At 50.1% G+C, this 25,865-nt stretch overlaps 1 protein-coding gene across 1 annotated transcript in view; it reads left to right on the forward strand.

The window, feature by feature from the left end:
* The first annotated feature begins 8,169 nt into the window (after positions 1-8,169).
* The window catches only part of LOC113407113 (inositol 1,4,5-trisphosphate receptor type 3), a 90,319-nt gene continuing 72,623 nt past the window's right edge, over positions 8,170-25,865 (forward strand). The window contains exons 1-2 of the mRNA XM_026655169.1: positions 8,170-8,343; positions 24,979-25,049. Coding sequence (XP_026510954.1) covers positions 8,255-8,343; positions 24,979-25,049 — 160 coding nt within the window. The 5' untranslated portion in view covers positions 8,170-8,254. The remainder of the gene's footprint in view (positions 8,344-24,978; positions 25,050-25,865) is intronic.

Genomic DNA, 25,865 nt, shown 5'->3' on the forward strand with positions numbered 1-25,865 from the left:
TAGATGACCTCCTGAGGTCCCTTTCAACCCTGATATTCTATGAATATCCCTAAAACACAAGCGTCTACCAGCTGGAAAGAGCCATAAATTAAGAAATTGACCTGTTGGAAGCTTGAGGGACTTTCTGGGTGAAATTGACAAGAGAGAAGAACTTGAATAAGAGAGCAGTGTGCTTTGCCAGTAAATGTGTGTTTTCCCCCGTACCATACCGATCTGTGTCTGAACTAGCATTCCCTCTCTGCCAGCCCGACTTCTCCTCCTGCCTTAACCAGCTGATCAGATGACTTCGTCCCCCAGGATATTTCATCAGGGTATGTTGCCATGCAAAGGACCCCTTAGGATGCTACAAATCCTACATTATGAGCGAGCAGAAGGAGTAGATGGGATGGCTGGGAGGAAACTGGCCTTTGTTTAGATGATTAATCGAGTGACCACAGGGGATTATTAAACTCTGCACAAGGAAACATTGATGATTTCCCCCCCCTCCCTTTTTTTAAAAGGAAAATTATATTTGGTTTCTCCAATGTGCTGCGCTGTAGAAGTTCAGATCAACCCCCTTGATGGGCTGGCTAGCAGGGATCACACCTGCAGCCTTCATCATTGATGGTAGCAATTCCATTAGATGGAAGTTGCACTGGACTCTTATCCTCTATACTGGAGCAGCCCACTAGAGGGGGATGCAACGCATTTTGCCAGGAGGTTTCGTAGCCCATTTAGGTGTGTTCACGCCCACAATAGAACTGCTGCAACAGATTTCATGGACCTTTCCTATCCTCCCCTCCCATCTTCCTCCACTCCAACCGGGCCACCTCTTTGTCTCTTCACATAGCATCTGCACTGATGGCGCAAGAGCCTTCTTCCCTGCAGCTCCTCACTGTGTGCAACAGCCTTCCCTGAATCTTTCCCTCTTATTGTCTCTCCTAATTCCCAGGCGGGATCAGAAGTGAATGAGGCTAAAATAAACCTCTGGATCCAAGTAGCTATGAACTTTGGACCAGTCTGGATCTGTCTCTTCTGCCCTCCACTGCTCTCTGAGAAGTGTTTTGGGGTGGGTGGGCAGACACCGCTTGCATGAAAGCCGCCACACAGAACCCTGCCTGATTTCACTGTGTGTCTGGGCAGCAGCTGAGCTCAGAATGTAGCCAAAGCCAGCGGGGTGGGAGAGAAACTTGTCTCGCAGCCTAAGAATCCCCCTTTTATGTGCTCTTATTGCCAGAGAATTCCTTCCTCTCTGACTCTGTTACGGATACAAGGGCCCCAGTGTCTCCTCCTGAAACAAAGGAGGCTGCAGTTACTTTCTATTTCCTATTGTGAGCTGCTTGGCTCTTCCAGTGCCCAGCAGTTGCTGGCTGAGTGACTTCAAGTTATTTGTTATACATTCAATCCTGACTTATTGCACCAGATGGCTAGAGCCAGGGCATTGGCCTGTGTGCTGAATTGTCTCAGGCGAGCTTAGGAAGACCTTGTGCCTCAGGTGGGCATTTATACCCACTCTACCACCTCCTAGCGCAGGCCTGCACTGGCTCGGTCTGGTCTGTGATCCCTTTAGGGTGGCTAGTGGCCCAGGTGATGCTATCGGGGAGCAGTCTCTGCACAAGTCCCGTTCAGAGGCTGCAGTTTGTTCCTGCTCCCTGTGTCTGTGAGGGCCGGCACGTTGTGGACTGGACCACGCATCTCCAGAGCTAAAAGCTCCTGCTTGAGATAGAGTCAAGGCTCCAGAGCTGGGGCTATTGCCGACTCATGCCCTCAGAGGACTGAGCACAGCTGGGGGCTGTAACTCCCCCTGACTAGGGGGAAAGTTATTTGGCCCCAATCACCCCGCTCCCCCTTTGGTCTCTAGAGGTATGTCTACACTGCAGCTGGGAGCAAGGCCCCCCAGCCTGGGTAGACAGACTCACACTAGCTCACTAAAAATACACATGGATGGTGGCAGAGACGCGGCTAGCTAGCGACCCAGGGGGTGTGCTTTACAGCGTGAGCCACAATGTCCATGCTGCTGTTTTCAGTGCATTAGCTCAAGCAGAGCTAGCAGGAACCTGTCTGGGCTGGGCGGCTCCATCCCCGCTGCCGTGTTGACGTACCCAACTAGGCTCCTTAGCTTTCCCCTGTAAAGCTATAGATCCATCTACTCCCCGTCTCTCTCCTGAGCGCCACACGCTGGCTGTCACCTACGTGCTAGTTTATAGGTGGGGAAACTGAGGCACAGAGCGGGAAGTGACTTGCTTGTATGAGGTCACATAGCAAGTCAGCAGCAGAGCCCAGGCTAGAACCCTGTGACCCGCACCCTAGCTGCATGACCGCAGTATTTTACCTCAGCCTTTTCCTCCTTATCTCCACCCCTTTACATGTGGAGGAGCTCTCAGCCCTTGGCCTGGGCCAGCCCTGGCTTCCCTTTGGCTCTAGGTGTTAAGGTCACAGTGGCTTTGGATGACAAATGCCCATTTTGGTTATTTAGTGCTGTGAAGGACCATTCCCAACAGGCCCCCCCTTGCCCTAAGGGCTCATGTTAAGGTATCGCCATGTGGTCTCTAACGCAGTTTTGTTCCATATTCAAAGACCCCACCTCTGCCAGGCAACCCGCTTTCACCGGTCCCTTCAGACAGGTTGCCCCCTGTCATGTTCCCATCCTAAAGCCTTGCCCCACCAGTGAGCGCTTCCCCCTTGTTCCCTCCCTGGCTCTTTGCTCCTGCCGCTTTGCCATGCCATGACTACGCAGCGCAGCCCATCATGAACTGGAGGCGATGGACAGCCTGGCTGTGGTCCCAGGCCTTTAAAAGGTGTTTGGCTCCAAAGCGGTCCTCTGTGGCCACCTCTTCCCCTTGCCTGTGTGGGAACATGTTGGATGAAAAGTGTCTGTGGCTGAGTCCATACAGGTGCTGGCGGGAAGGGAAGGCGCCTGGCTACGCAAGGCAGCGGTGTGAAAAGTGACCAGCTTAGCAGGGCGTGCGGGTGGGCGGAGAGGAGCCTCCGGGGAGTTGGGCGAGGCGGGAAGGACCCGGCGCTGAAGCAGCGACCCATGGAGGGGTGGATTGCACCACAGGAAAGGAATGTGTCTGCAGCTGTGCCAGGCATGGAGACCACACCTTGGAGCCGGGGGATGACTCTGCTGTTACTGCACTGAGTCACCAGCCTTGCATCCACAGCCGCTTCCTTTCCGGGAGGGAGAAACTCCAGTGCTATTTATCATGTGGCTTAAAGGGGGAGGAAGGAAACTCTTATTTATAACTGCCCTATCTCCCCCAGCCATAGGGCCTGGGGCCCAGAGAATGGCAGGAGCTGGGAGTGAGCACTGCTGGCAGCAGGGAGGCAGGCAGGGCATCCCATGGTGTCCTGTGCCAAGGGGCTGTTCTGCTTTGGTGCTCCTGGCCTAGTTTGCCAGAGGCGCTAGCCATCTGCAGCTCCCATTGACTCCAGCTGGAGCTGCGGGTGCTCCCTGCCTCTGAAAACCAGGCCTGTAGAGTGAAGGAGTGCAGAGGTGAGACGGGGCCGGGAGGCCCAGAGGTGGCCCAAACAATGGCAGGTTGGCTGTGGCCTGTCTCTTGTCTTCCTCTCCTCCTTTCTATCCTTCCTTAACCCCCCCCCTTCCACCAATAGCCCCTATGCACTCGCTCCCTGGGCCATCTCCCTTAAACTGCTCCCTCTTCTAGAAGCAAATCGAGCTTAGTGGTCCCTTTTTTTAAAACCCAAAATGAGAAACTAGACCCCTATGATGAGGCCACCTCCCTCCAACACTACCCAGGGGCCAACCACGGGCTTGACAACCTCTCAGCCCAAGCCCGGCCCCGTAGGGTTGAACTATCAAGCTGTTGGGTCTGAACCCAGGGCCTGCAGTGCTACACGCATGAGTCATTACAGCTTGAGTTAAAGAGCTGGGCTCTGGAGTGGGGAGCCGCAACGTGCCCCCGCTCTCTTGGACTGGGGACGCACAACCCATGCATCCAGTGGCTCACACCTCCACTTGGCCGCCCATCTGTCTGACCAAGCAGCTAACGTCTATTCAGACCCAAGGGGCTTAAGGCCTGCCCTCGGTCTACCTGGCTATGGAGTAATGGGCCCAATCCTGGCCCTTTCCTTCACCCGAACTCCTGCTGTAGTCGGTCAGTAGGGCTTAAGCATCCATTGGGAGCCCTGGGTCCTCTACCATGCCCTGTGCGTACAGTACATCTTCTGCTCTTGTCTCCTGCATTTAATCCAGTATCTTAAACTGAGACCCGAGGGGTGCAAAACCCGCCCAATTTCATACTCCCCCAGCAAACTGTGGCATAAAAGTCCATCAGTCTGCAAGTGAATAAGCAGAGATTCATTAGGCAAAAGCCACGTGGCAGGCAGTGTCTTTCTGAGTGATTATAGCATGTCTGGGGTGGTGGTTATGATGCAGAGGGCTGATGGCTCAGCTCCTGAACCAACAGACAAATACAGTAATCTCTGAGAAATTGCTTGCCCACAGTACTGGATTCTTGTTTCAAATAGTTTATTAGTGGCTGGTGAGGCCCCTCCATTTACTGCATGTCACGGGGATGGATATATTTGTATCCAGTACTGACATAAGTGAAGCTTAAGGTTTGCACCAGCTGAGCTCAAAGGGGTTTAACCCCAGGGGGTGGGGGGGCTGAGACTGAAGTTTTGGATTTTGTGGATCTGATCTGTCCTACTGTTGGGGGGGGGGGGGGGGGGGGGATGTGGGGTGACTAGGATCCTAGGTTTTGATTGAGGTTCATCTTTGCTCCATAGATTAACCATTTAACTGGAGAGCTGCCCTCTAGGATGCAGCATGGCCCAATTGTTAGAACATCAAGTTGGAGAAGCAGAGGATTTGGGGTTTACCCATAGCAGAGCCGGGAAGAACACTGCATTGTGTTGGGTAAGTCATGTCACCTGCATCGGAGCCACAGTTTCCCTATCTGTACAATGGGCATAATGAGCCTTTCCCAGCATTGTAAAGGGCTTCGATTGTAAGTACCACGTATCTAAACCTGTTCTTTACCCCCCCCCCCCCCCCAGCCCTGGACAGCATTTTACAATACAATGAGGTGTGTTGGGAGAGTGTTTCCACCTTCCTTCGAAACATAAAGTATTGGCCAGTACTACCAAATTGGATGGGTTGCTGAGCTAAAATACCCAGTCCTGTGAACCAGACTGTGCTAGAAATGGGATCTGACTGTCTGAGCTTGATCTTATTTATAACATTATTTTAAATGGTTTCTGCTTCATGTCCCCTATTCTCTTGGTGAGCAGAAATCAGGCCAGCCTTGCATTGGTTCAGTACAATATTTTGCACTTCTGAAGCAGGTTTCACTTAGGGATCTCAAAAGCACGTTGCAAATGCTAATTAACCAAAACCCATGTGAGTGACTGACATCATGAACCCCATTTTGCTGAGGCATGGAGGGATCACGACTGGTCCAAGGTTACATAGCAAAAGAGTGATGGGGCCAGGAAGAGAATCGGGGAGTCCTGTGCTCTAATTCCTAGAACAATATATTCCACCTGACATGATGTCTGAGAGGCTGTTCCTCCTTCTTATCAGAGCAGTTGAGTATTTGTGGGCAAGCTTTGTGTTTGATTTCTGAAGGTATTTTCTCTGAGCCCATGTTGAGAAAACTTCACTGCAGCTAAAACCAGATAAGTTTCTCTCTGATTCTCACCTCCACCACCCTGGGATAGGGGATGCTAAATTCGTCCTGTGCTGAAAAGGCAGCTAATCCTGCTGGACCTGAACTCACCGCTTCCCTGTAAGAATTGCACTAGATTTTCCCTGTTCTGCCAGGGGATTTGTCTGTTTCCTAGCAGAAAAAAACAGCATTTTAGGGCAAGATTTAGATTTCAGAAGTTGTGTGGTGTTTGTTGGCAAGGAAGGGCTGGGGGAAATGAATCACAAAAGCGTAAGACTCATATTTTTTTTTTTTTTTTTTTTTTTTTTTATTTGCTGTTAGTGGGCAAGAGCGAGAATCACATTTAAACGTATGGAACTGGAATGACTACAGTGTCCATAAGGTGCTCGGAGGCTATGGTGCTGTTCCACTGACACTTTATTAGGAACAAAGTCGCTGCCAGATTGGGTGAGACTTGTGATCTTTCTAGTCCAGGAACCTGGCTCTGGCCAGAGCAGATGCTTCAGTAGGCAGATGTCGGATATTCTGCCCCCATACAGGTCTCCTCCTAATCCTTATTCTTGCATGGGATCCATGACTCTGATTCTTGGCTGTGTTGTGTGCAGTGAGATGTATTGTGTCAATAAGACCCAGCCAAGCTTTGGGGATGGCTTCCCCCCCCCCCCCCCCCCCCGTTCTCCAGAGGGTGTTCTAGGGTAGTAAGACTGCCTCTCAAAGCACCTTGCTATGCATGGGCCAGATTAAAGCCCCATGCCAAACCTCCTCCCAGTGTGCTGAACCTGGCACGGTCCCTGCCACAACTGGCCAATTCCACCTTCCCCCAAAGCCCTCTGGGGTGGCTAGCCCTCAGGGGTTGTAAGGGTGTCTGGTCCTTGCCTCAGATGTGAGTGGGGACCAATCTGGCCCTAAATGAGGCTTTATCATCACTGTTGGTTTGTAGGCTGCAGAGGTGAAGGCTCTCTTATCCCCTAGGGCCAGACTGCAGGACAGAGGGAGGGCTGGGGATGGATGAGTTGAGGGTGGAGGGAGGTAAGGTCTCTGAGGCAGGTTGGCGCAAGCCCGCAGAGAGCTTTGCAACCAATCAGAAGTGACTAGTTCCGGGGATTCCCATGTGCAGTGAATGCTGAATTTCCCGCCCCCCCCCCCCCCAAGTCCCAGAGGAAACAGAGAACACTGTGGGTCGAAATCTCCCTATTTAATAAACCCCCACAGGCTTCTCCAGCAGTGTGTGAAAGAGCCGTTCTCTCCTGAACACGCTGCTCTTCCTCCCAAATGTTCCTTCCGGGGGGGGGAAACTTCTCATCCTTAATCTCAGTACCCAGAAATCAGAGCAAGGAGACCGGGAGTCAGGACTCAGGGGTGTTCAGTTCCTAGCTTGGGAGGGGGGGTCTAGTGGGTTAGAGAATGGTGGGCTGCAAGTCAGGACTCCCAAATCCAGGAGGGAAATGTGGTCAAATGGTTAGAGCAGTGGACTGGGAGCTGGCACCCTGGGATTGTCCTCAGCTCTGTGATGGGCGGGGAGTGCAGGGGTTAGAACAGGGGAGAAGCTGGGAAGACAGCTCTGCCTTGGTTCTCGGCTCTGAGGGAGTGGGGTCTATGGGTTGGAGCAGGGGGACTAGGAGTCCGGATTCCTGGCTTAGACATCGTGTGTGTCAAGGGGAGACAACTTTAACCAAATCAGTGAAGCATCGTTTTGAAGGCAAGGGGCTACAAAGCCCCATTGCACAGTTTAACCCTCCCTCCCCCCTTTCCTAGTGGCTCCCCTGAGATCTGGTGCAGGGCCAACATGCAAATGCATCAGCTGGGGTTAAATCGCCCCGGGGCCTGTACCAGCCAGGGGCTGCTAGCCAAACCAGAGGGGAAGGCAGAGAACCTGCCCCCAAGGCTCTAGCCCGCTGGCTGAGCCCCCCGGGCACCCACAGGACAGAGGTGCTGGAACTGGGGGGGGGGGGGGGGGGGGCCCCCCCCCCCCACCTTGCAGCGGTTTCCATCATATCCAGGGGTTAGTTTGGTTCAATGGCTCTCAGCCGCACCCCCACCCCCCCAACTATACAAACTGTTCCTGCACCATTGAGCACAGGAAGCCGACAAGCGCAGCGTGACCGCCCGGGCTGCACTAAGCAGAGCAGCCTTCGCTCTCCCGTGTGAACGGGTGCGGTAGGAGCGAGCCCCGGCGAGCGGTGTGTGTGTCTCAAAGCCCCACCCCGCTGCATGGGGATCCTGGGCGCACGGGGGCCGCTCCAGGGCAGCAAGGAGTTCCCCCAAGTTGGAGGGAGAAAGGGTGGGGCCTGGGACGGCGGGGCACCCCATGCAGGCGAAATTTGCATGCTTGGGTTCAGCAGGACTTCCTGGTCGGTTGTCATTGGCTGCAGGTAGCAAACTATGCCGGAGCCCTCATGCAAATCTGTAATTGATTTCCCCCCCTCCCTCCCAGCCCAGCTCCAGCGCTGCCTGTTTGCGCGCTCCTGCCCTGGGAAGCACATGTACCCCCCCCCCCCCCCTTCTTCCCTCCTGGCTCCGCTCCGGGTTTGGGGAAGGATCCTTTGGACCGCTGGTTCCCGTGCACCCACGTGGTGGTGGAACTGGGCTGAGGACCGCGACTCCAGGAAGAAGGGCGCCGCCGGGGACAGGTCGTGGGAATCATGAATGAGATGTCCAGCTTCTTGCACATCGGGGACATCGTTTCCCTGTACGCCGAAGGGTCGGTCAATGGCTTCATCAGCACGCTGGGGTGAGTGGACCAGCGCCTGGAGGGGCTGCACCGGAGAGGGGAAGGGGCCGCCTGCTAAGTGAGCTGGGTTATTTTCATTTATGTAAAAAAAAAAAAGGAAGTGACTGTGTGGCTAGGTAGAGGCCGAAAGGGCTGGCTGGCTGCCTCGGGTCAAAGGCGCTAGAGAGAACTAGAGAGGTCAGGGTGAGGCGGATTCTGCGGTAAGGTTACTTGCACCTTCCTCGGAAGCAGCTGTTGGAGACCAGATTCTGGACTGGGTGGCCCTTGACTCTGCTCCAGTCTGACAATTGCTGCCTGCCTGCAGCCCTGTCACCTTGTGTGTGCCAACTGTGCTTCCCCTCACCTGTTGCTGGGGTGGGAATTGGGATCCGTTTTGCTGCCCCTGGGGAGCAGGGGTGAGGTGCACGGGGACGTACCCAGTAAGGTTCTGTGGCAGATCATGGGCAAGACTAATATTGAAGTATTGGGTCCGTTAAATAACCGATGGTCCCCAGTGCCTCGTTAGTGCCAGGGCTGAGCAGTTCGTAGCTCCGGCACCTCTGGGCCGCTCGCTGCATCAGTTGAGAAAGTTAAATTGCTTGAGCCCTGGCACCTCTTTCATTACAAACTAAGCACTGTTTGGTCCTTGCTCTGGGCAGTGCGGGGAGGCTGTGTTCTGCACCTGTGAGGGTCTGTGCTGATGCTCTGGTAGGTCGCTCCCATATTGAACTTGTATGATTCCCCTGCATGGAGTTTGAACTATGTGCACTGGGGGAGGCAGGAGAAGGCTATATCCTTAACTCTGGGGCTCTGACAGGCTATTCTCTCTGCGGTTTTTTTGGGTGACGTTAAGGCAGCTCTGGGCCAGGGGACAGACCCTCTGACACCCTGCTTTGGGCATCTTCTTGCCAATCTTTCCCCTAAGCAAGCCACTCTACTGAAGTGGGGCCAGCAAATCCACGATACGACTTGGGGACTGGCTGGATAGCGCACGGCTTTGTGTCCTGGGTGCTAAAGGTTTGGTTCCCCTCCATTTACACTGGTTTCTTTCCCTCCCCAACTACCCCACAGGAGTCTTTTGTACCCTGGAGAGAGACTGAGGGATTCCCCTGTGGTATAGCGAGGAGGTGGGACTGGGCTGTGTTGCATGCAAAGAGGATTCTTTATTCAGACTGCAGGACATGGACACACCCTATGGTTCTCTCTGGCTGAGTCCCTGCTGACACACACAGATCTGCAGTGTAGCTGTAGCCGTCTCAGTCCCAGGATATTAGAGAGACAAGGCGGGTGAGGGCATCTCTTTTATTGGACCAACTTCTGTTGATGAGAGACAAGCTTTTGAGAAACACAGAAAAGGTTTGTCTCTCTTGCCAACAGAATTTGATCCCATAAGCTATTATCATTCTCGCGCACCTTGATGCGCGCACACACTCAGCTCCACACGCTTGCCTATGGACAGCCACAGGTATAAATACACACGGTGATGGCAGATACTGACACATGCATGTGTCTGCACAAAACACACCTACAACCATGCACCCAAGTTTATAAATACGTACATGAACACACCCATACAATGTGCTCATAGAGTATAAAGCCAGAGAAGACCACCAGATCATCCGGTCTGCTCTCCAGTACATCACAGGCCACCAACACTCCCCACACCCTAAACCCAACAACTGAAATGAGACTCGCGTATTACAGCTCACGGGAGCCTAAGCTATTACTGTGCTACAGGCAGAGAATAGGAGGGACCGAGATGCACCAAGACCCTTCAATGGCAGGATCCTGGCAAGTGACCCACACCTAGATGCTGCAAAGGAAGTTGAAATCGCCCCCAAGGATGCTGCCAATCTGACCTGGGAGAAATTCCTTCCCGACCCCACATAAATTTTCACACATATAAACAGACCCACTTGCACACAAACTTACACATACATATGCAGACACGCAAGTACTGTGCATGGCCCTGAACTAGTGGGGAAAATGTTCCCAAGGTCATTTTGGTGAGATCTCCTCTACGCTGGCTCCATGCTAGAGCTGTCCCGGTCACTGATGCAGACTCTCTTTAACCTCCGCAGTTCTGCTCTGGGTAGCTTGTATGCCAGATTGGTGACATTGTCTGACACAGGCCTATTGGACCTTCCGGGCCCTCCCAGGCCGATGCAGCTTTGTCCCCTATGGTCAGTTCTCCAGGTCTCTTCCCCATGGTTGGTTTGTTCAGTCTTGTTGGCAGTGACTAAAGCAATGGGGTTCCTACTCCTTCCCTTGGGAGATGATTCCACACACTAACAGATCTCACTATTGGGACATTGTATTTGGACTGATATCTTTTCCTTTGCTCATTGTTATCCCAGTTACACCCCCACTCTGATCAGGGCATGAAATCCTTGTACTTGATGCTAGGAACTGCACAATCACACCTTAAATCATTGTTGTGATAAAGAAGTGGAGTTACTCGCTGAGAGTGCGTCTCCTGAGCCCTCTTCACAGTGTGCATCTTGTTTAGTTCATTTGCTAGTCAAATAGCTTAGCTAGCCCCGGCCCTAGCACTTCAAACTCAGCTGAGCAGAGTACCGGAAACTCCCCATCCGTCTGTGTTGACATCCTCCCTAGCAGCAGCCAGAGAGCAGAGAGGAAAGTAAGCTGCAGTCCTGGAAGGTGAATTGCTGACAAAGAGAATCTGAAGTGCAATCTTTTTGGTTAGCTGGAGTGTCTTGAATGATGGAAGCTGGTTCTAGGTGCCAAGCAACCATAATGAGTGGAAGCATTATGTAGCGTAGGCTACAGGTAGGATTGTCTCTGAAACGGTCTGCCCATGTGATGGGCCCAATTGCTCCTCTTGCTGTCACGGGGCTTACAAAGTGCTGCTCCATGGACATCACTGGGGTTCTGGCAGATTGGCACCTGTGTGAGCCAGATTGGAACTTGGCCCAGTGGCATATGGGGGGGGAAACCCAACCAAGCACTCACAGGGGACATTGAGAGGCCATTTTTTAACACAGAAGGTTCTGCCTTTCTGAGGATCTCTTTGGTGTTGGATGGCTACATACACCTGGTGAAATGGAACTTAGATCTCCTCCTCCAGAGAATTTCTTTGGTGGCTGTAACAGGGAGCAGAACACTAACCAGGTTTCTCTCCGGAGGGAAGTAGTTGCTCGAGTCCTTTAAAAGGAGACTGGTAGAACTCACACAAATAGTGTATAAGGAACAATCCTCAAAGGCATACAGGGGGATGAACTTGATTGAATTATTTAGATTGGAAGCTCTTTGGGCAGGGGCAGTTGTCTGGTTCTGTTTTGCACAGTGACTGGGATTTCTAGATGCTACAAATCATTTTTAAAAAGGGTCTTTGAAGTGGGAATTGCACTGGCTGAAGTTATGTGGATTTTTTTTTTGGGCTGTCTACGGTGAGCCATCTCTCTAGGGGTAGTTTTAAACTGTGGGACTTGTTCTCTTGTTAGTACATGGAGCTGAAGCATCCCCCTGCTACAGCTCAGAGCCTCTGGTGGGATGGAAGGCACCGGGCCAACTTCTGCCCTTGGACACCAGCATGATTTGTTAGTGGGGGCAATGGGAGGGGTGTGTGTGTGTTTCTAAGGGGAGAACAGGAGTACTTGTGGCACCTTAGAGACTAACAAATTTATTAGAGCATAAGCTTTCGTGGGCTACAACCCACTTCTTCGGATGCATCTATTATTTATTATTATTTATTATTATTATGCTCTAATAAATTTGTTAGTCTCTAAGGTGCCACAAGTACTCCTGTTCTTTTTGCGGATACAGACTAACACGGCTGCTACTCTGAAATCTAAGGGGAGAATATAATCCCAACTATACATATAAAATGATGGGATCTAAATTAGCTGTTACCACTCAAGAGAGAGATCTTGGAGTCATTGTGGATAGTTCTCTGAAAACATCTACTCAATGTGCAGCGGCAGTCAAAAAAGCGAACAGAATATTGGGAATCATTAAGAAAGGGATAGATAATAAGATAAAATATCATATTGCCTCTATATAAATCCATGGTACGCCCACATCTTGAATACTGCATGCAGATCTGGTCGCCCCATTTCAAAAAAAATATATTGGAATTGGGAAAAGGTTCAGAATGGGCAACAAAAATGATTAAGGGTACGGAATGGCTGCCATATGAGGAGAGAGTAATAAGACTGGGACTATACAGCTTGGAAAAGAGATGACTAAGGGGGGATATGATAGAGGTCTATAAAATCATGACTGATGTGGAGAAAGTGGATAAGGAAGTGTTATTTACTCCTCATAACACAAGAACCAGGGGTCACCAAATGAAATTAATAGGCAGCAGGTTTAAAACAAACAAAGGGATTTTTTTTCCCCACACAACACACAGTCAGTCTGTGGAACTCCTTGCCAGAGGATGTTGTGAAGACCAAGACTATAACCGGGTTCAAAAAAGAACTAGATAAGTTCATGGAGGAGAGGTCCATCAATGGCTATTAGCCAGGATGGACCGGGATGGTGTCCCTAGCCTCTGTTTGCCAGAAGCTGGGAATGGGCAACAGGGGATGGATTGCTTGATGATTACCTGTTCTGGTCATTTCCTTTAGGACACCAGGCATTGGCCACTATTGGAAGACCAGATACTGGGCTAGATGGACCTTTGGTCTGACCCAGTATGGCTGCTCTTATGTTCTAATTTGACCAGAATATGGCCAAGGGGCATCTTGAACAGTTAATGGTCATTATCAAGCTTTTGCCACCAAAATAGACTGTTGAGCTATCAGTTATGGCATGCAGCGGCCAAGGAACCTATTGGCCAACTAATCTCTAAGCTTATGTCCTACATAAACACACATGAATGCAAGTTATATCACTACCTTGCAAGGGAACCCTACTCAATTTTTGTTCTGGCAGCATGGAGGCTTGTGTGAGCTTATATTCCTGGGGTCTGTTGTGTCAATGAATGGAGACCCTTGTTAAGAGTAAACACCAGCACTTTGCAGTTCTCACGGGAAGATCTCCAAGCACTTTAGCCTGATTCGGATAGCTTTATCCATGCTGTATATTACTTTACTCTTCAAACAACCTCACTGAGGTCAGTGGGACCCCCTGTGGAGTAAGGCTATCAGAATCTGGTCCTTTGTTAATGTTAATTAAGTCTCACAACCCCAGCTTGTCTGTGGAGGGTGTCATTCATCCTCATCTTACAGATAGGGAAACTGAGGCATAGAGCAGGGAAGAAACTTGACTAAGGGCACTCAGTGACAGAACCAGGAATAGAACTCAAGACCCTAACGCCCAGGGTTGAGTTTTGCAGTATGCTGAGCCTCCTCAACTCCCACTGACTTCAATGGGAGCTGAGGGCACTCAGAGCGTCAGTCTCCTGCTCTAACCACTAGACAAAGTGTTCCCCCAAGTCTCATGTGGTGTCATGGTCTCAGTCTAGAATAGCCTTTAAGCACCTTCATACCTGAATAGTCCCACTGCAGTGAATGGGACTGCTCACTTTCTTAAAGTGATGCAGGTGCTTAAGCACTTCGCTGGACTGGGGCATAAAACTAGCCAGAATGCTTAAATTAGAAGAAATAACCAAGTTAGAACGAATAGAGGAGGTAATTAAAGACTCCCTGGAGAAATGAAAGGGTGATCTCCAAAGATTAAGATAGTGGCAGTGACCAAATGTGTGGGGAGAATTATCCTAGGGCCAAACAGTGCCAGTTACACCCTTTAACAATAGTGTTAGTGTTTTAGAGGTTTCCCATTAACTCAGTGGAGGAAAAGGGGTGGGGGGCGGAAGAAGTATTAATGGCGCCAGACCTTGCGGTAGCTTTTATCTGGCTGTACACCCCCCAGGAGCTCGTTTGATGGAGAAACCCGAACCCTGATCTCAATCTGCCCCCCAGGCCTGATTAGAAGCTACTTGTGCACCGAGGGGAACGGCTGCTGCATGACTTTGCTGAAAATAGTTTGGCTGCCGCCCACAAACGATGTCTAAAGAAACAGCAGTTTCAAACAGCCCAGGACAAAAGCAGCTGCAAAGGTCATGGAGTTGCATGTCACACGCTTTGCTAAGCAAAGGGTTCGGGAGAGAAAAGCTTTAGTCAATTCATTGGTGCCTTAGTCCTTCTAACGTAGGAGATCTATAGGTTTGCCACTTAGGGAATGTTTCTAATAATTTATACACTTTCACTCCTTGCCCTACGTCTACAGATCACTTCAGGGTGAGATTTATAAAGGCAGAATGGGTAGCTAAGCATCCACCTCCTATTGACTTTCAGCATCCAAGTCCCCTTTCTGCCTCAGCAAATCTCCCTCTGTAGTATTAATGCGTCTCTCAGACGGCACCTTGCAAGTGAAAATCTCAAAGGTCTTTACAGACACTAATGAAGGAAACCTCCCAACCTCCATCTTACGGTGAGGCAGTGATCTTTGTTATAGCCACTGTACAGGTGACGCACGGTTACACAGCAAGTCGGTGGCTGAGGAGAGAGAGAGAGAAAGGAACCCAGGAATCCTGCCTCTGTTTCCTGTTCTGAACTTTGAGCACATCCTCCTTCCAGAGCTGGAAATGGAACCCAGGAGTCCTGACAGTCGCTGCAGGTCTAACCACTGAGGCCCCCTCCCAGTGCCTGACATGTTAAGTAATAATGCCATTAAAAACATCCCATGCGGAGTGATCTGGGGCGCGTTTAACTGCTGGAACTCATCAGAGGCCAATGCCACCTCTATCCCCAAGTGACCTGTTTCTCCTTGGGGGCGGGGGGGGGGGGAATGCTTCCCAGAAAGACGCAAAGCACTAAAAGACGACAGTGGGATGGCGTGAAAGCTGAGCTGTTTCCTGAAGTGCCGCCATAAGGCAACACTACTGGAAGCAGAGACACAAGCCATGCCCTCCAATCATCCAAAGTCCACATGGGGAGGTCTGGTGCTAGGGCCAGGTCTGGTCAGTTCTATGAAGGTGCTTCTACTGCCATCAGCACTGGAGCATCTGAGCACCTTCCACCAGTGCGGCTCGTTCGCGCTCTCACCCTCCCCACAATCCTGGTTTGTGGTTATTGTTTAGCTGCTTGAAACCAAGCATGGAGCCTTGATCACGAGGTACAGAATTCTGACCTTTATGGATCCTCCCTGCCCGGGTACCTTGCCCAGCAGTGACTAGAGGCATAAAGCCTGGCACTGGGCTCACTGTAAAACCTGGGAAGGAGTCTGTGGAGGATAGTCTCTTCTTTGGTGATTTCAAAATCCTGGTGAGGAATCTGGAGAGGTGTCCCCAAGATATGACCGATCCCCTGGTGTTATTGCTGTTAGTAAGTAATACTAGGTACTGAGAGATTTTTCTATCTAAGGATTTCAAACTGCTTTACAAAACAGACAACCATTATCCTCCTTTATAGATGGGGAAACCGAGGCACAGAGGCTTTTTTTAAAATATGTGATCACACTGCAAGTCCAGGGCCGAACAGGGACTAGAGCCCATGCTCTAATCACTTTCTGCCTCTTTGCTGTTTGCCATCTCACTTCCAACCTTGAGTTCTAATGGCCAAAGCAAAATAAATGGAACCAGGGCCGTGGAAAAGTGCGTTTTTTGGGCTCAATCGCTCACGAGAAGTATGGTTAGAGTGCTGATTCAGGCCATACCTATTAGCAAGCCCTTTCAGGGGTCTCCAGGGAATACAATGCCTGGGGCTTGTCAGCTAAGCTCATGGACTGTACGGCAAGCAGCGGCTGTGCATGAGTCACTGGGCATGCATATTGCCTAGTCCGGGCCTCGCAGAGGGGAAGGGCTGTGTGTAAACATACTTGAATAAGTGTCTGCTGTTTAATTTGAAATCACGCCTTTGATAACTGGTATTGTGATTGCAGGTGGATTGAAGAGGTGGGGCAGTTCAGGGAAATGGAGCTGGATAAAGGGCAACTATACCTCCGGGTCCAAGAGAGCGTGTCTCCTGGCAATTAGGAGGAGAGAGGGACACGGAGGAAGTGTATTTTCCTCCTGAACCTCCTGCCAGTGGTGCTCTGAGGTTGGCCCAGTCCAACAGCCTGATTTGTAGCTGCCACAGTCGTGATTCTACATGTCCCTCTCGGAAGGGGTTGTAGACTGAATGGTGTAGTCCTCAGTGGAACGATAAAGCGGCTGATAGGGGACTGGCTGGCTTGGGGGTTGGTAAAGGGATACAGAGACTCTCACTTTCAACTGGCTGGCTTGAATCCAGCCATGGCTGGGAAGGACCAATAGTTAATTTCAGTTGGCGACTATGACCTGGGGGAGAGGCATTGCTGGTTTTGGTCCAGAGCTTAGAGTACAGTTATCTGTGTGACAGAACCAGCACTAATCCGGTTCCATTACTAGCAGCCTCTGCAGAGAGGCTAAGGTCAGAACAGGGCTCCCAAAGGTGGGATGAAAAAGCATCTGTGATGTCCCCGCTCTGTGAAGAGAGGACATTCATCTTCAGAGTTGTCCAGCAGGTCCCTGTCCTCAGCACTATATTCAATTCGTGGTGGTTGGTTTTTAAAGGGCTCCAGAAGAGTTGAGCTAACGCTGCTTAATCCACAGCTCAGTGAAATAAGAAATACAGCCACCAACTCAGTACTTTCCTGCAACCGGGCAGCTGGAAGCACTTCAGTAACTTACAGCTCATGGGATGTGACGAGTGCACCGTTCTAATGCAGCTGCCAGGATCTATTCCAATGCATGTGCAGGCTTCATCCTAGGGAGATAGTCTCATGCAGGGTATTGGTGAGTAAGCTGCAGCTTACTCACACAATTATTTTGGGCACTTAGGAAAACTGGCTGCTAGACGGTGAATTAGTCTCCACCTTAACTAGAGCAGTGCTACCGCCCTGCTGTAATTTGGCTTGCAAACTTGGATCGTCCATCTCAGCTGCATCACAGCAAGCTTGAATTCACAGGGCTCAAATCTGCTTTCAAATGCACTGGTGCTACTGCAGGGAACTAAGAGCAGAATTTGGCCCCTTTTTCTCTAAACCCACCCAGCCCAATGCACCTCTGGTGAAGGCTACAACTGTTCTCCTGAGGTGGTGACTCTTCATCTTCCCAGGGAATCTAGTTCTGCTGGCCAAATGGTTATTAATCTTTTTCCTAAGAGCTAGCATCATTATATATGGCTGATTTCCCCCAGGAAAAAGTTAAGGACCTATCAAATGTGTTTCAAGTGCTGAAATTTGCTGCTTCCACAGAACTATCCATTAAAAGCCTGATCCTGCAACGGAGAAGCATGCTGGCCCCGATCCAGACAGGCACTTAAGCATGTACTTAACTTGAAGTGTTCGAGTAGTCCCATTAATATCAACAGGAGTACTTAAAGTTAATCAGATGCTTATGTGCTTTGCTGGATGGAGGGCAATAAACCGCACCACGTAGCATCAGGCTCTACATTGGTTAACCTCTCAAAGGGTGAAATTTACTAAAAGGTGGCATGATTTGTTTGTTTCACAAACACATTCGTGGCTGCTGCTTCTCAATGTATTTTCCTCAGATGCTTAAACACTGAAGGCCTGATTCTCATTTACAGAACAATTCTAGCAATTATTTTGGCACCCCAGTGTCCTGCCAGCAGCTTTCCAAATCCAGAATGTAAATTGGCTCCCACATCTCCATACTCTTCTGATAGGATGGGCAGCTCTACCCGTGTGAGCTTTCTCACACCAAAAAGTGGCATCTAATACCAGGCATGAGTTGAGTCATGTCTGTGCCTCTGCGCTATTATAGATGACTCATGTCAACAGCATTAGGAGCCTTTGTTTTCAGGTGTTTTATGGGAGAACGTTATTCCAGGGTATCAGCTTAATAAAAATAAGACTCTCTGCATTCCTATAGAGCTTGTAATCCCAGGATCAAAGGATCTGAATCCACTTTGTGATCATTAATGAATTTAGACTTGCAGCGAGCTGGGTCCGTGTTATTAACCCTGTATTAGGGAGTGGTAAATGCAGGGGAAGAGCCGTTAAGGCCCACATTTTTGAACTTGGCTGGAGTCGGCGGGAGCTGGGGGTGCTTGGAACTGCTGTTGATCAGGCCACTTTTATTTAGGCACCTAAAGTGCGGCGAGACACCTACTGGGATTTGAAAAGCACCAAAGAAGGTTAGAGTCTGAGATTCTGTGGCCAGAAGGGACGGCTGTGATCATCTGGTCTGACCACCTGCGGAGCATGGGCCATAGAATTTCCTCAAAATAATTCCTAGCGCAGGTCCTTCAGAAAAAGGCACCTAACTCTCGTGGAAATCAATGGGAATTAGGGACCCACCTTGCCCAGATGCTTTAGGAGCTGCATCTTTAAGCACCTAACTACCTTTGAAATCTGGCTTTAGTCAAGGACTGAGTGGCCTAAGGGTGTCAGACATCCAACACCCATTGAAAGTCCATGGGGGATAGATGCTGGACTGACTGAACCCCGTCAGCTCTGTCCCAAATCCCAGCCCGAAATTTGAAAACTTTGGCCGAAGGGGCTTGCCCAAGGACAGGCAGTGAGTCAGTACCACAGCCAGTAAACTCCCGGTTTATCAGAGCACAATCCAGAATTACAATGCGGGGAGGGAGAGAGACAAGTGCATCTGCTTGGAGCTTTTTGGTGAAGTTAGACATACAAAAGAGCAAGGACAATTTCTGCAGGCCCTGCCTGGGTCCCCGCTGAGTGTATATATAATTCTGGTTGCTCTAATTTAAGGACGTCTCCTCCGTTCCACTTCTTGCTGAGCTAGAAGGGGCAGTGGAGACTTTTCCCGTTCCAGAGATCAAGTCCTACATCGCTCCCTTGGGATTTACTCAGGCTGAGCCCATGCTGAAGTCCACGCTCGTTCTGCCAGGAGTATAACCCGACCAGGCTCTGTGTGTGTGCCGCATACCCACGTTCCCAGTGTGCATGTGGCCAGCTGGGAGGGCAGAGTACGGGCACTCTCCCTTCTCCCGTATCTCTAGCTTCCTCCTAGTGCTACAGCTGGGGAATGGCAAGGCAGGAGGGGAGACCGTAATTAGCTGCTTTAGAGGAAGTGTGTACACATAGGAAGCCTGGGCTACAGATAAGGGGGGAAACCCCCCTAATTTGCTTGCAATCTAACTGCTCCCATTTGACTACAGTCAAGGTTTGTTTGAGCAATCTGTCCCCTTGGGTAATAAAACCCCCAAGCCCCGAAGTCAGGCCTGATTGAAGCATTGCACTTGCGCTGCCTCTGTGCATGCTGTGCGAAATGCAGCTTCTTTCCCTGCCCCACTTCTCTGTATCTGGCTCCCCCTTCCTCTCTGCTCCCTTCTTTCCCCTCCCTTTCTGGCCTGTACCCACCCCCACCCCTCTGAGACTCTAGCATTGCCACGCTCTTCTGATGCCAAGTCAGACTCCAGCAGCACACCCTTACTTCTAGCAGTGCAGTGCAGACCGTATGCTGGCCTTGGGCAAAGTGTCTCTGTTATCCACTCTCCTTCTCATCCACGCTATTGGCAACTCCATGTGCTCAAAAATCATGAGTCAGCTTCCCTCCCCATCCCCCGTCATGAAATGGACTTAAGATCGTGAGATTTGAAAATAATACACATTGGGCGGTGGGGAAGGGTTATTTACTTTTTGGTTTTTGAGCCTTTAAGCTTTTCTCTGCAACCAGAGGGCTAGGGACTTGCTTTTCTTTTTAAATGAAAGCTGAGAATCTTGGATTATCCCATGACTCCAGGAGCTGGCGCCTGAAGAAAACCACCAAGGCTCACAAGCCTTGTGATGATAGCCTGGGAGCTGACAACAGTTGAATGCACTTCTGACGTCATTTACAACTCCAGCAGCACAATCGTCCTCCTTACGGTGCAGCATTGGTTCACAGACATTGCATTGGTTCAGTACAAGGCCCACCCCATACCACATCCTCTTCCCCCACAGCCTAGTGTAGTCACTGGGAGTCTTCCTCATGGACTTCGTATCAGGCTCCCAGTTTATGGGATCTGTCTATAGCCCACGTCTTGGTGGTGGTTACTGGACAGAGCTGTGTGTGATCAATTCCTAATAAACTCGACTATTGGAGGGTTGTGCTCCTCCAACCTGCTGCGGAGTAGCTTGGTGAGAATGGGGAGAGGGCCAGGCAGAATCAGTGTGGCAGATGAAACTTTATTACTATTAATTTAGGCCCCCGTTGTGCCAGCTGCGGTACTGATCTCTAAGGCGCCTGAGATCTTCTGTTGCAATAGCTTTAAAAAAACGTCCAAGGGACTTAAACAGGAAGCTGCCGCATCCCTGTCCCAGGCTTCCAGCAAACCGGGAATGAAGAGGGAGAGGTCAGAGGTCTCTTGAAGGAGGTGTTGGTAAAGACTTGGGCCAGATTCTGACCTCTGAGACCCATGGGTGTCAATCCAGAGTAACCCCACTGGCTTCTGGATTTATACCAGTATATCCTGGCTCGCTCTCTTTTAACCACCTCTTCTCTGGTCTCCGCTTGCCCACCCCTCCTATTTCAAGGATGCCGCGGCATTTTTCTCTCGTTGGGGTCTCAGTGTTCCCCGTGAGTTTGAGCAAAGTCCAAATTCCTCTGGATGGAGCAATCGAAAGGAATTTTCCCCACAGCCAGAGCGCGGCTGGTGGAGAGCCGCTCAGACGACGGGGAAGTTCTCTGCAAACAGAATATCTATTTTGTTTGCAGACACCGCGGAATATCAGTGCATAAGCGCAGGCCCAAGCAGTGCTCAGTCCTTTCAGTTTGTTCCCAGGAGCTCGGACATGAATGCTGCTAGGTAGCTGGAGTGGTTTTTCCGGCTCATGGCTATTTCAGAGCTGGGCTGCTGGTGTCTGAGCTCAGGGGAGCAAGCTGGAAGGTCTGAGCTGCGCTTGTGGATGTGCTTGGTGGTGCTATCCTGGGTGCCCCGAAAGGCAGAGTGCTGGGAAGCTTTCCCTCTTTGTATTCTACCTGCCAGCATTAGATTGGGCCACGCTGCTCCGTGGCATAATCCCACTGATTGCAGTGGGGTTACTGCAGAGAGGGGGCTGACCCATGGTCGTGTATTGAGGACAGAATTTAGCCGGGGTGGGAGCAGAGTCTCTTTATGCCCAAACCAAGTTCAGCTCAAGCAATGTCAGCCTGTGGTTCATTCTGCAACCCCACCGAGGTGTCTCCACACTGAGTTAGAGCAGCAGCCTCTAGGGGACGGGAGAGGAGAGGAGTGTAGTGCAATCCTCTGCCTGGGCAAGTCAGTTAGCATCTTATGGGAACCAGAGACCTCAGAGTCCCTGGACTCCATTATCAATCCACTAAGGTGTCGTGTCCCCCTGCAGGCTTGTGGCAAAACCACTCGTGAGATTACTTTGGTGCAACCAGGTGGCACGATCCTGCGAGGAAGGGTGGGGTGTGGTTAAGGCATTGGCCTGGGACTCACGAGATCCAGTTCAGTTCACAGCTCTGCCACAAACTCCCGGGTAATGCGGGGTAAATTGCTTAATCTCTCTCTGCCTCAGTTCCCCCTCTGTGCATGAGGGATGATGATGATCCATTAGTTGATCTCAGATCCCTTGGAGTCTGTGGCCTATCTGCCTTCCTCTAGCCACTCCACGTGTTGTCCGCTGGCTGAATTCAGCCCCATTGCCTTAAGCAGCCGGGGGGGGGGGGGGAACAGCCTCTGATTTCTCTGAAAATATCTGCTCCATTTGCAGCGGCAATCAAAAAAGCTAGCAGAATGTCAAGAACTGTTAGGAAAGGGATAGATAATAAGACAGAAAATATCATAATGCCTCTTTATAAATCCATGGTACACTCACACCCTGAACACTGCATGCAGATCTGGTTGCCCCGTCTCAAAAAAAGAGATATTAGAATTGGAAAAGGTGTACAGAGAAGGGCAACAAAAATGATTAGAGATATGGGACTGCTTCCGTATGAGGAGAGATTAAAAAAGACTGGGACTTTTCAGCGTGGAAGAGAGATGACTGGGGGCGGGTATGAGAGAGGCTATAACATCATGAATGGGGCGGAGAAAGTGAATAAGGAAGTGTTATTTACTCCCACACATAACACAAGAATGAGGGGTCACCCAATTAAATTAATTGCAGGTTTAAAACAAACACAAGGAAGTACTTCCTTACACAATGCACAGTCAACCTGTGGAACTCCTTGCCAGAGGATGTTGTGAAGGCCAAAACTATAACAGGGTTAAAAAAAGAACTAGATATGTTCCTGGAGGATAGGTCCATCAATGACCATTAACACGGATGGGCAGAGATGCAACCTCATGCTCTGAGCATCCCTAGCCTCTCTTTGCCAGAAGCTAGGCATGGACAACGTGGTGGATCACTCAGTGATTGCCTGTTCTGTTCATTCCCTCTGTAGCACCTGGCATTGGCTACTGTCACAAGACAGGATACTGGGCTAGATGGACCGTTGGTCTGACCCAGTCTGGCCATTCTTATGTTCCCCGTAGGCAGACAGGTGCTTACCACAGCATGCAGTTTCCCGCAGCATGTCTCCTAAATGGCCAGGATGGAAGGATGAAGTAGCATAGCAGGTCTGGCTTGCCTCACTGGAGGAGCTTGTTCCCCAGTTATGCCTGGTCCTCCTTGCAGGGCCTGGGGGAGATCCTGACACCTATGAGATGTTGTGTTTGGATAGGGTGAGGCATGTGGAGCAGCAGTTGAGTAACACTCAGATGAGAGGTGGGCAAAACAGGGTGTGGCTTTGCTTTTGCAAGCCCTCGTCTGTCAAGTTATTTTGTTTGGCAGAACAAAATCTGGGCATGTTCTGGATCAGGTATCGTGGGGAGGGAGGTCTGGCTTTGGTCTGTTGTTTGGCGAAGTAAAGTCCTACACTCAACATGATGGCATTTCTCTGTCTGTCTGGAGCACAATAATGTCTAAACATCATATCCGATCAATGCCAAAATGTCAGGGAAAGTTCTAGACATCAAAGGGCAGAACGCTATGGATTTTCCTGAAAATCAGAAAAGCCCCAAAGAAGGAAATGGAGGAACATGGAGCCCCGGGCATTTGGTTAGCAGACCTATCATCTTTAATGAGGTCTGTAATCGTCTATAGATCAAAGCATCGGTTGATGTCATCTATTAATGGCTTCCTGCATAATACCCTCATTTCATCTCTGCCCATTATCTAAATGGAGTTTTAAATATTGACATCCTGAATGACTTATCTCCCAGGCAGAAAGAAAAATTTTATTTCAACACTTCAGAAATTATACAAGCTTAACGACTTACGTTTTTACATATGCCCCTAAAACTGAGGGGACATACCCAGAGCCCCGGAGGTGAGGGGAGAATGGGGGACATGCAGAGACCTGGGCATGAGGGAGGTGGTATTGGGGTCCCTGAAATAGAAAGGGATGGAAGGGGGGCACACAGCGACCTAGTGAAGAAAATGGAAGGATGTGAGTCCCTGTTGTGTGCAGTGAGCTTAGCTGACAGAAGCACCGAAGTGTGTGATCCCCTAGTTTTTAGTATCAACTATTCATCCATAATAGCACTGGCTTGAAGTGGTTTCCATTATATACAGGGTTTACAGTTTGGTTCAATGGCTCTCAGCACCCCCACTATAAAAATTGTTCCAACACCGCTGCATAACAGTATTGCCATCACATGCTCTTTCCCAGTAATAATATCAGATCACTAGCTTGGAAATAAGAGGAGCAGTGGCTCGTGGAGGACCCACCGAAAGCATGAAGAAAAGGGGGCTGTAACACAGAATTGCGAGGCCCAAGGAGTATGGAGTGGCACACTTAATAAGACGGGAATGCTTGCCTAGCAAGTTATGTGATCCTGAATTATCATATCAGGGCGGAATAATTACATACAAAGGGCCAGAGCAGTGCAGGCTAAAACAAGGGGATGGTTGAACTGGTTTGGAGAAGATGAGAACTGAGCTCAAAACTCCCTTCAAACTAGTTCGGTTAACTGGATGTGTTTTACAGAGAGGCCCAGGGCAAAGCCCTGGGTCCAAATATTCCCAAACTTTTGGGAAAGCTCCAGTCTGGAGCCCATCTTTGTGTCTCATGCTTTCCTCTTGTACAGTTGGTTCATATATATTTTTTTTCCCACCGAGTTGTGCTGGGGTTAGAAGCAGAAGCTCCGAAATACTGCCAGGAATCCTAGAGTTGTTCCAGGAGGCATGATGGCTGTTTACTAAGCCACCTATTTCTGTGCCATACTTAGCATGGAGAGACTCTGCTGCCAAGTATGGGATTCCCCTTTAGTAGCACCTTCAGGATTTATATGTGAGATTTTGCAGCCTGGATTGGTAAATAAGTCGCGGAGGAGACGTGCCCTGAGTTCTAGTGGGGGCATTCTCAAGATAGAACATCAGAAGCTTTGCCAACAAGGCATATCTGCAGTGGTTCATCCTAGTGGACTAATAGATGGGCAAGCGTGCAGCCCCATAACACTGGACAGTGAAAAACCCAGGAGGTTATATATGGCGGAGAATCCTGATAGGTGTAGGTTGATTGAGGACCTAACTGCTATGCTGATAGGTATTTATGGAGTCCAAAGATCTAGGTAGACAACACAGGAAGTCGTCTTGTGGATCCAGCATTGTGTAACATTAGTGATGTTTAGACTTGAAACATGTGACAATAGCGCAGCTTTTTTGGCAGCTCTGTGGTTTGTGGCGAAGCTGCTTAGCTAGCTGAAGTCTGGGCTGTAATGTGATTGTCTCTAAAATGTTGTTTGCTTGCTTGTTTTCCAGGCTGGTGGATGATCGGTGCGTGGTGGAGCCGGCAGCTGGCGATCTGGATAATCCACCCAAGAAGTTCCGGGGTAAGAGGCCATGTGGTGCTTGAGGAGCTGCTACTGTTGTGTTCCTTATGAAGCCTACCACTGGGACACACTACCTTCTGCTGCAGAATGTGGGCACCAGCTTGCACTCTTCTATTATAGCAGTAGTACGGGCATCAATATTGCAAATCTGCCCCTCCTCCTCCGTGTTAATTGGTGCCAGTATTGGCAGCCTGAGCAGAGAGGCCAGGAACTGAATGGCCTGTAGGTCCTTAGTGCCTCTCTGCATTAGGGTGGAATGCCATTTGTGCACCAGTGTGGGAGAAGCTTGCCCTGCTGCCACACATGCTCTGGATTGACAGAGCTGTCAAGTCTCCAGGGCTGTCAAGCTTGGAAATAATCATCCTGCACCCTCGTAGCCTTTCCGGCTTCTTAGACTCATAGACTCTAAGGTCAGAAGGGACCATCATGATCATCTAGTCTGACCTCCTGCACATCACAGGCCACAGGACCTTGCCCGCCCACTCCTGTAATAGACCCCTAACTTCTGGCTGAGTTACTGAAGTCCTCAAATCGTGATTTAAAGACTTCAAATTACAGAGAATCCATCATTTACACTAGTTTAAACCTGCAAGTGACCCACGCACCATGCTGCAGAGGAAGGCAAAAAATCCTCATGGTCTCTGCCAGTCCTTCCCGACCCCAAATATGGTGATCAGTTGGATCCTGAGCATGTGGGCAAGACCCATCAGGCAGACACCTGGGAAAGAATTCTCTGTAATAACTAAGCGCCCTCCCCCATCTGGTGTCCCATCACTAGCCATTGGAGATATTTGCTGCTAGCAGTCGAAGGTCGGC

This window comes from Terrapene carolina, unplaced genomic scaffold (assembly GCF_002925995.2).
Source record: "Terrapene carolina triunguis isolate 2854851 unplaced genomic scaffold, T_m_triunguis-2.0 Scaffold198, whole genome shotgun sequence".
NCBI classification, from domain to species: domain Eukaryota; kingdom Metazoa; phylum Chordata; order Testudines; family Emydidae; genus Terrapene; species Terrapene triunguis.